The sequence below is a fragment of the Octopus bimaculoides genome, chromosome 15 (assembly GCF_046866305.1).
Source record: "Octopus bimaculoides isolate indiv1 chromosome 15, ASM4686630v1, whole genome shotgun sequence".
NCBI lineage: Eukaryota > Metazoa > Mollusca > Cephalopoda > Octopoda > Octopodidae > Octopus > Octopus bimaculoides.
The window spans coordinates 10,112,911-10,125,291 of NC_142942.1; the positions used below are offsets into that span (position 1 = coordinate 10,112,911).

The following is a 12,381-nucleotide window of genomic DNA, read 5'->3' on the forward strand; positions in this document are numbered from 1 at the left end:
AATAAATGGCAGGGGTCAATCACAATGGGTTTTTGTTAAAAACTGATAGTGATTAGAATGGCGTGAATCAGTGTTATGTGTATGTAAAAAGTAGTTGTTTAAGCCCAGGTCAGTCCTGAACACACATACATACATCATCATTTGATGTCCGTTTTCCATGCTGGCATGGGTTGGACAGTTTGACAGGAGCTGGCTAGGCAGAAGACAGCACCAGACTCCGCTGTCTGTTCTGGCATGGTTTCTATGGCTGGATGCCCTTTCTAACACTAGCCATCTTACATAGTGTACTGGGTTCCTTTTATGTGGCATCAGCACCAAATCAGTCAAATATATTCTTGTCATAGCTATTCCATCTGTTATTCAGAAATAATTTATACTTAAGAATATGTGTCTTTTTGTTATTTTAAGATAGCACAATAAGAATTTTGTATGTAATGCAAGAGGTGGTGTTAGGTAGTAGACGAAGAAATGTCATGGAGTTTGTTCTTTCTAAATTCTTATTCTTTGATATATCTGGATGGATGACTGAATGGATAGGTGACATAAAAACCAGCCAAAAGTTTGGCAGTTTCACATCTTGTCACAATCACTACAATGTATTCATATATAGTCATTTGAGAGCTAAATTTGTCTGTTGGCCTTTGGCAGAGCCCATCCCTATTTAACCTAGAGTGGTGGGAGTTGGACTTGGAATCCCAAGTTAATAAGCCCCTCATCAGTTTTCAAGTACTGCTACTACTTACAGCTGTGCATTGTAACCTTGTAATACATGTTCATATACAGACAAACAAGATCATTTGAGAGCGACTGCATCTGTTGGCCTTGTATTACAAGGTTATAATGCACAGCTGTAAGTAGTAGCAGCACTTGAAAACTGGGGAGGGCCTTATTAACCTGGAATTCCAAGTTCAACTTCCACCACTTTAGGTTAAATAGGGATGGGCTCTGCCAAACGCCAACAGACAAATTTAGCTCTCAAATGACTTGTTTGCCTATATATGAATACATAGGTAACAATGCACAGCTGTAAACCAGAAGCAGCACTTGAAAACTAGTCAGTGAGTTTGTTAACTTTGAATACCAAGTTCAACTCCCACCACTTTAGCTTGAATAGGGATGGGCTCTGCCAACTCGTTAACCATAGATATTGATACTACCAGAAAGAAAAAGTTTTTGGTGTTGTCACGGATACACAATGCATTATGGGTCATACCAATTGTAGAATATTTTTGTTTTTTTTATCCATTGTCATATGTAATCTATAGTTTTAAGGATGATATATAGCAACAGTCTTATCTAAAAATCAATTTTCTTCACTGATGTATTTTTGGAATGATAGGATTTATTCAAATATCAACTGGCATTTATTCATTTTAAATCTTGTGTAAACAAGATATGTAAAGCGTGACACACATTTTTAAAATGTCAAGTAAACATACATGTACAACGTATTTCTTGTATGTGTATATACTTCACATTAATAAGAGATGTATTAGATAGCTGAAGTGGGATGTATGTGTAATCCCAATAAGTTGTATGTGAAATATGTAAGTTTTCTTTGTTACAACAATTCATAAGCAACTAGGCAGATTATCTTAGGATTTACTCAATGTAAAAGATAGATTAGAAGAAAACAAAAGATATCTAACCATATCATCATCATTGTCACATCCGACAGGCAGCATACATCCAACTACATCTGGAACACCTTGGAAAGCGAGTTGTTCCAACTCTTTTAATAGAACCTGCACAAAAGAAAATAGTGATTTTTTTTAAAGCATAGATACAAGGCTTTGAATGATACAGTTGATTAGATCAGCATATTCCCCAGCAGTTAACTGGTACTTTATTTTCTCAACCTTTGAAAGGATGTTAGGCAAGAGGATGACTTTGGCAAAATCTGAATGCAGAAATGTAAAGGGACATAACTAAATACCGCAGGGTATTTAATTTGGTACTCTAATGATTCTGCCACGTACTTGCAACAACAATAGTAAAAATAAGAACAACTACACTAATAATTGATTATAATTTCAATATGACAAGTCAGTTTAATAGTTGTAATAGTCATTCCATTCTAAAGACAATTAGATTCTGGAAACAGAATCACCAAAGTTCTCATCAAAACAAAAATGAATTCATTTTAACGAAGCTGAAGATCTGTAAGAAACTATGTGTATTTATCTTTGTATCTTTTATTTTTTATTGTTTCAGTTATTGGGTTGAGGCACCATGCTTGGGCACCATCTTGAATGGTTTGGTTGAAAAAAATAGACCCCAGTATTTATTTTTACGTTTGATACTTTTCCTATTGGTTTCTTTTGCTAAACTACTAGGCTACAAGAAAGTAAACAAACCAACACTGGTTGTCAAGTGTTAGTGGACACACAGAGACATACAAAGACACACATATACACACACACATATAAATATATATACAACTGGCTTCCACACAGTTTCTACAGATTCACTGTTTGGCCAGAGGTTACAGTAGAAGACACTTGTCTGAGGTGGTGCACAGTGGGGCTGAAGCTGAAACCTCATGGTCACAAAGCAAGCTTCTTAATCACATAATAACCACAGCCATACAGAAAAAAAAAGAAAGAAAAACAGCTCAGCAAGGTGAAAGAGGTATTTGGTTGCTTTTCAAGAAGGTTGAGTGACTACATAAGGTGTTATTTGTTGGATTTGTTATGGCTATAGTAGTTGTTGTTTAACCCCAGGTCATCTCCAATTGGGCAAACCTTTGCCCCACAGGATTCCAGTTTTGATTATCCCATCTTTTGAAAACAACAAGAACTACATTATTCAATGTATCTTTCTTTTAAAGATAATACAGAGTAACTTGAGCAAGATTTGGATGCTATTTCTAGCAGGTTGAACGACCATGTAGTGGTTCCTTCAATAGGTTCCTTAGTTGCAGTGACTATAATTGATGGTGCTGCTATTTTTGTTTCGCATACATGCCAGCTCAAGAGATGGATGTTAAACAATGTCAATGATGATGATGAATGAATTCAGCTCTGATCCAGTAGACACTCCAGCTGTGATCATACTATTTTCTCTTCAGACATAGAGTAGTCAAGACTACATTATCAAATGTCAAGGCCTCCTCTGCCATAAGCTCATTAAATTGGTTTCCTGGATTCTGTAGCAGATATTCCCTGCTTCCTGGATGGGACACTGGTCCCTCATAGTATTACTCCGAGCAGACTGGAGCAATGTGAAATGAAGTGTTTTGGCCAAGAACACAATGCGTTGCTTTGTGCAGGAATTGAAACCACAATTTTACAATCATGAGCACAACACTCTAACCACTAAGCCACATACAACCACATTATCAAATATAACCTTTCCTTTTTCAAGACAGTGATGAGAGAACTTTGGTTTGAGGGGGGGGGGGGAATTGACTGCTATTTCTAGCAAGTCAAGCAGTCATACATAGCAATGGTTCTCACACAATGGTGCACTGTGTAACCTTAAAAATTTTAATTCAAAGCTTTAGAAAAACCTGTATTAAAGCTAAAGTGTCATGAAAAAAATGTGTCATTCATAATTAACAAATGTAATCAATAGTTTTCTATAATTATTTTCTAAATAACACAGACTTTTCTAATTATGTTTTTTAACTTCCATGTGAGTACATCACTATCTCAAAAAGATTGAGGAATGACTAATGTAGAGATTGTCTTCAATAGATCTCTTTTCAGTTTTTATAGTTAAATTTTTTTTGCACCCTTTTTCAAAGCCTAGCCAGGCTCATGGGCCCGGTTTCCCGGTTTCTTTGGCGTATGTATCTCCCGCCTCCAGCTGGACGGGACGCCAGTCCATTGCAACTTTACTCAAGAAACAGGAAGAAAGAGTGAGAGAAAGTTGGGGCGAAAGAGTACAACAGGGGTCGCCACCACCCCCTGCCAGAGCCTCGTGGAACTTTCAGGTGTTTTCGCTCAATAAACACACACAACACCCAGTCTGGGAATCGAAACCGCGATCCTCTGGCTGCGAGTCCGCTGCCCTAACCACTGGACCATTGCGCTTCCACTTCTAGTTAAATGCTGTCAGTTATTTTACTGTCCTTTCTATATTCTTATATATATTTACATAGGACCAGACATAGATGTGTGGTCAAGAAGTTTACTTTGCAACCATGTGGTTTCATGTTCAGTCCCACTGCATGGCACCTTGGACAAGTTCTTCTACTATAAACCTCAGACCAATCAAAATCTCGTGAGCGAATTTGGTAGATGGAAACTGTTTGAAGTCCTTCATGTATGTGTGTGTGTGTGTCCCTCACTACTGCTTGACAACAGGTGTTGGTTTGCTTATGTCCATATAACTTAGTGGTTCGGCAAAGGAGATTGATAGAATAAGTAACGGACTTAAGAATAAGTCCTGGGGTTAATTTGTTTAACTAACCCTTTCAAGGCAGTGCCCTAGCATGGCTGCAGTCCAATGACCGAAACAAGTAAAAGATAATAAAAAAAAAAAAGAGACTATCTCAGTGACATACATTTCAAGTTAGAATGATACTAATGAGATATGTAGGGTTGGGGAAAAGGTGAGAGAGAGATAGGTGAGGGAGGGAGAGAGAGAAAAGGAGGGAGGGAGGGAAAGAAGGAGGGAGGGAGGGAGAGAGAGAGAGAGAGAGACAGAAATGAGCCCAAATTAAAAGAATTACATGAATCAATGGTCATAAAATAATAGAATAGAATAATAAAATCAAATTATAAAACAAACGAATGGAGTAAACATCATCATCATCATCATCATCGTTTAACGTCCGCTTTCCATGCTAGCATGGGTTGGACGATTTGACTGAGGACTGGTGAAACCGGATGGCAACACCAGGCTCCAGTCTGATTTGGCAGAGTTTCTACAGCTGGATGCCCTTCCTAACGCCAACCACTCAGAGAGTGTAGTGGGTGCTTTTACGTGTCACCCGCACGAAAACGGCCACGCTCGAAATGGTGTCTTTTATGTGCCACCCGCACAAGCCAGTCCAGGGGCACTGGCAACGATCTCGCTCGAAAATCCTACAGGAGCCAGTCAGGCGGTACTGGCAACGGCCACGCTCAAAATGGTGCATCTCATGTGCCACCCGCACAAGAACCAGTCCAGGGGCACTGGCAACGATCTTACTTGGCTTGCCGGGTCTTCTCACGCACAGCCCATTTCCAAAGGTCTCGGTCCGTAGTCATCGCCTCGGTGAGGCCCAATGTACGAAGGTCTTGCCTCACCACCTCAGCCCAGGTCTTCCTGGGCCTACCTCTTCCACGGGTTCCCTCAACTGTTAGGGTGTGGCACTTTTTCACGCAGCTATCCTCCTCCATTCTCACCACATGTCCATACCAGCGCAATCGTCTCTCTTGCACGCCACAACTGATGCTTCTAATGTTCAGCTTTTCTCTCAAGATACTTACACTCTGACGGGTATTCACATTGACATTACACATCCAACGGAGCATACTGGCTTCATTCCTTGCGAGCTTACGTATGTCCTCAGCAGTTACAGCCCATGTTTCACTGCCATGTAGCATGGTTGTTCGTACGCATGCGTCATACAGTCTGCCTTTTACTCTGAGTGAGAGTCCCTTTGTCGCCAGCAGGGGTAAGAGCTCTCTAAACTTTGCCCAGGCTATTCTTGTTCTAGCAGCTACACTTTCAGCGCACCCACCCCCACTACTAACTTGGTCGCCCAGATAGCGGAAGCTATCGACTACCTCTAGTTTTTCACCCTGGAATGAGATAGAAGTTGTTTCCTGTTTGTTTGCAGTCTTTATTGCACCTGAACATCTGCCACAAACAAAAACTAACTTGCTAGTTAACCTGCCTTTGATGTTGCTGCACCTCTTATGTGTCCATAGCTTGCACCGGGTACATCTTATAGAGTTACTACCTACTCCTTTTCTACATACTGAGCAGGGCCATCTACCTGAAGGGGTTTATTTTATTATTATCATTAATATAGTCATTATCAATTCAGCTGTTTTGTTGCCAGCTGTTACCACAGATATACATGCAAGGTTGGAGAAACTGTGTTGTAATATTTAAAATATTATTTGGTGAGACACTTCAATATACATTAAAAGCACAGCAACATGATTAAGAGGTTTGTTTAGCAATACACATTGTTCTGGGTTCAATTCTGCTGTGTGGCACTTTTGGCAAGTGCTATGTTGATCAATATCATGTGAGTGAGATTTGGTAGGGTAAAAAAAAAAATTAGAAATAGAAGCTGACTTCAACCTCCCCTCTTGCCACAACCCAAAACTGTGACAAGGGCCAAAATAAGCAAAAATCAAAAAGATGAGATTGAATGTACAAAAAAAACAAAAAAACTGCAACAAAAACAATTACCACAGTAACAACAAAAGCCCAGTAGTGTGGCTTAGAGGAGGGGGTTAACGGTTGGCACTTTTTGGTCTGCTGTATAAGTCTGTATAGGGTTAGGTGCCCTGTGGTGGGGTGGAAAACTCAAGGGGTGCCCTGGGTGATACATAGTCTAAGTTAGGCCAATGTAAAAACTACAACAACCACCATTACAACATCAACAGCAATATCAGGAAAAAGAAGCTACAATGAACATAACAAGAGACAAACACCAATAAACTAGAACCTGTGCCAAACAGCTACTATCACATGGAGAAGTGACCTGCTTAAGGTTATTGTGTCTATCAGACTAGTTTATTTTGAAGATCAACCCACCATCTTCCTTTGGTGTGAAAAGGATGGTTAGTTTTCCCCTGTTTAGTGGCTAAGGAAGTGGCAAGCTGACAGAATTATTAGCATGCTGGACAAAATTCTTTGTGGCATTTCTTCCAGCTCTTGACATTCTGAGTTCAAATCCTACTAAGCTCAACTTTGCCTTTCATCCCTTTGTTGGGGGGGTCAATAAAAAAACAAGTACAGGTGTGACTGTGGTAAGAAGCTTGCTTCCCAACCACACAGTTCTGAGTTCAGTCCCACTGCATGGCACCTTGGGCAAGTGTCTTTTACTGTAGCCACAGGCCAACCAATGCCTTTCTAGAGTAGATATGTGCACTAACAAAGCTGTATCAATCACCACAATCCTGCCTTGTTATAGTTATGTCAGTCTTCTATAATTCTAATATCAATAAAATTATTATCCATTACGAGCCAGTGCTAAGTTCTGAGAGTTATTAATCTACACTGTACATTCTCTACAAACACTTTATGTTTGTGCTTGTATCAACATGTTTCATGTCATATCACCTGACACCAACACCTATTTATAAAAAAATTATCATTTATTGCATTTTTGTTTGTTTCATGTGACATAGAAAGAAGGATTTTACATTTGTTGAGAACAAATCTATTTGTTTGGAAATGGTTTTATTTAAATCTGATAAATTTCAAGATGATGCATGGCTCTGTGGTCAAGAAGCTTGCTTCCCAACCATGTGGTCTTCAATCCGGTCCTTCTGTGCAGCACATTGGGCAAGTGTCTTTCTACTATAGCCCTGAGCCAACTAAAGCAAGCCTTATGAGTGGATTTGAAACTGAAAGGAGTCTGTCATATCGTCTATGTGTGGGTGTGTTTAGCTATAGGAAAATATTACTGCTTGGAAACAGGTGAGGGTTGATAAAATGAAGAGCATTCAACTGTAAAAAAAATCTGCTCCATGCAAGCATGGAAAAGGGAATATTAATTGATGATGGTGATAATGATGATAGTATGACTGTGTTATATACGAGTAGATGGGAGTTAACAGGGAGGATCTTCTTAAGCACTGCCTATTTGGTCCATTGCCATCCCTGAGAAGTTCAACATCCTGAGATCAGCATTCACTCCATCCTATGTCTTCCTAGTTCTCCTTCTTCCACAAACTATATCAACTGAAAGCAATTTGCACATCTTTATTTGGCTGCCTTCATTCATATGCACCACATACCCATATCAATACAGTCTTCTGTCTTGAATAAAGCTAATTTCTCTTAGGCTTACCCATCCCTATCACCTTTCTCTTCCACTCCTATTTACCATCGACCAACATACACCACTCTCATTCACCATTCTCTACATTCACCACATTTCTATTTCTAAAAATCTCTTACTCTTCTCCTATACTCTTGCAACCTCTATCCATCCACCCTTCCTGATATTCTGCCTCCATGCTCTCTTCTTTTCCCCTTCTTGTACCTTGAAGATATGCTGTGGCACTCTATTACCACTACCATCTTTATCACTCTTCCACCCTATTAACTCCCATCTACTCATATAATGCAGAGTAGTCGTGTATCACCCCTACAGCAAGAAACCTATTCCTGGTCCTCCTGACATACTTTAAACTCTCAAGACCTCGTTTAAAGCCACTGCCTTTTCTTAGTTAAGGGGTGGATATTTAGTCTTGAAAATTACATGATGACCACACTAGTGCAGATGCCAAGGACAATGCATCCCGTACACACTGTAAAGAGGCTGACATTAGAAAGGGTATCCAGCCATAGAAACCATATGAAAACTGAGACACTAGAGCAAGACAAGGTTCTCAGTCCCGCCATATCCTGTTGCACCATATCCAGTGGTATATCTTATAGGGGAACAAAGGGAGCGACTACTTCTATCTCAAGCACATTTTTCAAAATTGGTGCCTTTTATAAAACGTATCATCAATGAATTAAAAATTGCTTGGTATGTGTCACAACACTTTTTTTTTTATGTGCTTGCTCCCCTTAACTTTAGAACCTGCCTACACACCTGATCACATCCAGCCCCAGCAAGCGTGGAGTGTGGGCATAAAATGATGCTGATCATGTGTGTGTGTGTGATCATCCTCATTTTAACAATCACATATTTTTCTATGGGCTGATGACCTTTCTGATGCCAGACTTCACTTGTTTTCTAGCAAGGTAAATATTTCCACATGGCCAGACATGTTTCTACAGAATATTGGAAATGAATGACACTGTCTGCATGACAGTGACATTCATGTACAACTACCATGTGATATCAAGACCTGCAGACACACACACACACAACTTCTTTCAGTTTCCATCAACCAAATCCACTCACAAGGCTTTGGTCAGCTGTGGGCTATAGCAGAAGACACTAGCTCTAGATGCCACACAAAAGGACTGAACTTGAAATCACATGGTTGGGAAGCAAACTTCTTAACCACACAGCTATACCTCTCTCTCTCTCTCGATATATATATATCTCCTATCATGGATGCAGCGTACTTACTGAAATTAGTAAGAGAATATATCCCTACAGACCCTGCAATAAAACTCATAGCCAAATATATATACAGAGGAAAATAAACTAAGATATATCAAGTCTAAATGAAACTGAACTTGAAAAATCGTTTAGCAGTTCAGAGTATTAACAACAAAAATATGTTAAAGATAAGAAACAGTGCAATAAACATTAGTCAGAGACAACAGTTCTTTTTCACAGATGACTCAAGAACAAAAAAAAATGTAAAGAAAGATAGAGAAAAAAAACAGAAAAGCTCAACATACTTCTTTTTCTTCAGGTGGGGCATTTACAGTCTGTTTCAAGCGGAACTGCACCTGAGCAAAATGAGTAGTTAAAGCCTGCAAGTAGGAGTTGAGTTGTTCTTGTTGTTCTTCCAGCTGTCGCAGTTGCTCTGATTCAGTTAGCATGACACCACTGAAAGAATAAATAAATACAACGCAAGCTGTTCTGTGAATTTAGCTGAAACACTAAAAAACAAATCAATTCTCATTCAGCTGAGTTAAGTTGTCAAAATATTAAGTTACTTCCACTTCCAGTGTGTGTGTGTGTGTGTGTGTGTGTGTGTGTATTCAATATGGTTTTAGTGTATTTGGAACATTAGTTAGTGTGGAGAAGAGAGTTTGGGTTTTAGCAGAGTTGGCTAGGATTTTTGTTAGTCTTGAGTGAGATGGGGAAACAAAGTTATCAGGAATACATTAATTAGGGTTAAAAGAATTAATTATATTTTGTTCTTACAACAGAAAAGGTCTTGAACACTAAAGAGAAATCAATAGAATAATGAATTAAAAACAGGTAACTAAAATATGAGAGAGAGAGAGAGAGAGTGTAAGCAAGTATGAACAAGAATATGAGAGAGTCTCTATTAGTTTGTCTTTTTAAGTCTTTGCCAGTCTGTCTGGCTACCCATCTGTCTATCCATCTATTTGTCCAGCAGTCTAACCATTTGTCTATTGATCTGTATGCCTGTCTGTCCATCGAACTTGTGTCTAACTATTTGTCTTTCTCTCTGTGTCTCTCTCTCCACCAATGTATCAGTCAGTCTGTCTCTTTGTCTACCTGTCTGTTTATATTTCCAGCTATCTATTCATCTACTTAACTGACCTATCTATCTATCAATCTATATAATTATCTACATATCTACCTCCATATCAATCCACCTATCAATCAGATATTTAAAAAATATATAAATGCTGTTATTCCATGTTGTTAGTATCTCAGTTTAGAAGAACAAACTAAATCCTAGATATTCCTATAGATTTTACTTCCTATCTGCAGAAGCACCTGTTTGCATCATGCACATCACTGCACATCTATGTGAAATTTATATGTTCATCAAACGGTTGATTTCTTTCTGGTTTCTCTAAGAACTCACTATCAAAACAATCTTCCTCGCCTCATCTCACTATGCATCTAATACAAAATATTAACTACCCACATGCTTTTGAAAACAGAGCTAGTTAGGCAGAATAAGAGACAACACAAAAATCTCCTCTCTTATAATCGTATCACTCTAAACCCACCTGCCTCCGGTCAGACTAATATTCATGCTCTCCCCATTTTCCACAATCTTGGTCATCACTCCTGCTCTTGGTCATGTTTACCTTGGAAATAGTCTTTATCTCCAGTATAAACATATTGTGTTGAGGAAGGGCAGACACCTTAGCCTTGCAGGTAACAACAGTCTTTATAGCCTCAAACTGAGAACCTAGCCTAAGTGCTTGTAACAGGGTGGACTCTTCTAAAGGAACTCAAGTTGCCAGATGGTGATATTGAACCAAGTGACAGACTAACTCTACTGCTACTGAAGTAGGCCATGAAGGAATCTGAACAAAGAGCACAAAAGTGAGTGCCAGAGGGTACTGCTAAGTCAGGTGACAGATCCAATGTACCACCCCAGTAGGCCATGGTGAAATTTGAACTCAGAACATAAAAAACTAGAACAAATACTGCAAGGCATCCAGTCTGATATTCTTACCATTCTACCAATCCACTGTCATGGACTGGTACTTTATTTATCAATGGCAAAAGGAGGAGAAGCAAAGTTGACCTTGGCAGGATTTGAACTCAGCTGAATGTTAGAACAAACACTGTGAGGTATTCAATCCAACACTCTAATTACTTAGCTAAATGATAGTTTTAGATAATTCAATTAGTATACACATAGGTACAGGTGTGGCTGTGTGGTTAAGAAGTTTGCTTCCCAACTACATGGTTTTGGGTTCAGTCCCACGGCGTGACACCTTGGGCAAGTGTCTTCTACTGTAGCTCCAGACTGACCAAAGCCTTGTGAGTGGATTTGGTAGATGGAAATTGAAAGAAGTTCATTGTGTGAGTGTGTATGTGTGCGTATGCATGCATAATGTATGTGTATGTTTGTCTCCTTGTTTTGACATCGCATGGTAGTAGTAAATAAATGTTATCATACAAGCAGCGTCATACATTTCCAGTCTTCTATGAAAATATGTCAAGCCATGCCCACAGGGGAAATATTTCATTCCTAGGAAACAAGTGAGAATTGGCAAGAGTAAGAGCAAACTGGTTGTAGAAAATCTACCTTAATAAGCAGCTTTGGCTGACCCATGCAAGCATGGAAAAGTGGATGTTAAAACACTGATGATGATAATGATGATGCTCTTTGTTGGATTTTATTTCATTAGGATTTTCTCTTTTTATAGAACAAAAAATGTGTTAGTCTTAGGAAACTTATTTAAATAATAAAACATTGGAAAAAAAAAACAACAAACAAACAACTTTCTGTTTGATTCTTAAAGCTAAATATGATAAGCTGTGTACTGTCAATTAAACAAACTTCGGACTTTATAGTGGTGGTTGGACATGTCTGATCAACATGAAGGATCAACACCAAAACATCTACAACTATTTAAATGGAGAAAAAAAAAAAAAAAAATCAATGTTTTCTAAGTTTAGCTCAGTGGGAGACACCATGACATGAAGTATATGAATGGCAGGACATAGGCCTATATCAGATAACATCTCTAAATGATCTGATGCTTGTATCAAGAAGACAGGAAAACTGATGTTTGCAGCACAAAGTACATTAAAGCTCAGAAATTCAACAGGAATAAAAACAGAGCAGATGTGAATTCTTAAGCTTGGAATTGGTAAAACAATGATGATGATGATAGTAAGTACCAAACAGC

The 12,381-nt window shown here is 38.8% G+C and overlaps 1 protein-coding gene across 1 annotated transcript in view; it reads right to left on the minus strand.

Annotated features, from left to right (window-relative positions):
- LOC106876861 (RUN domain-containing protein 1) overlaps window positions 1-12,381 on the minus strand; it is an 81,575-nt gene that overhangs the window by 23,807 nt on the left and 45,387 nt on the right. Inside the window, exons 3-4 of the mRNA XM_052973187.2 lie at window positions 9,484-9,634; window positions 1,650-1,745 (exon numbers count right to left, since the gene is read on the minus strand). Coding sequence (XP_052829147.1) covers window positions 1,650-1,745; window positions 9,484-9,634 — 247 coding nt within the window. The remainder of the gene's footprint in view (window positions 1-1,649; window positions 1,746-9,483; window positions 9,635-12,381) is intronic.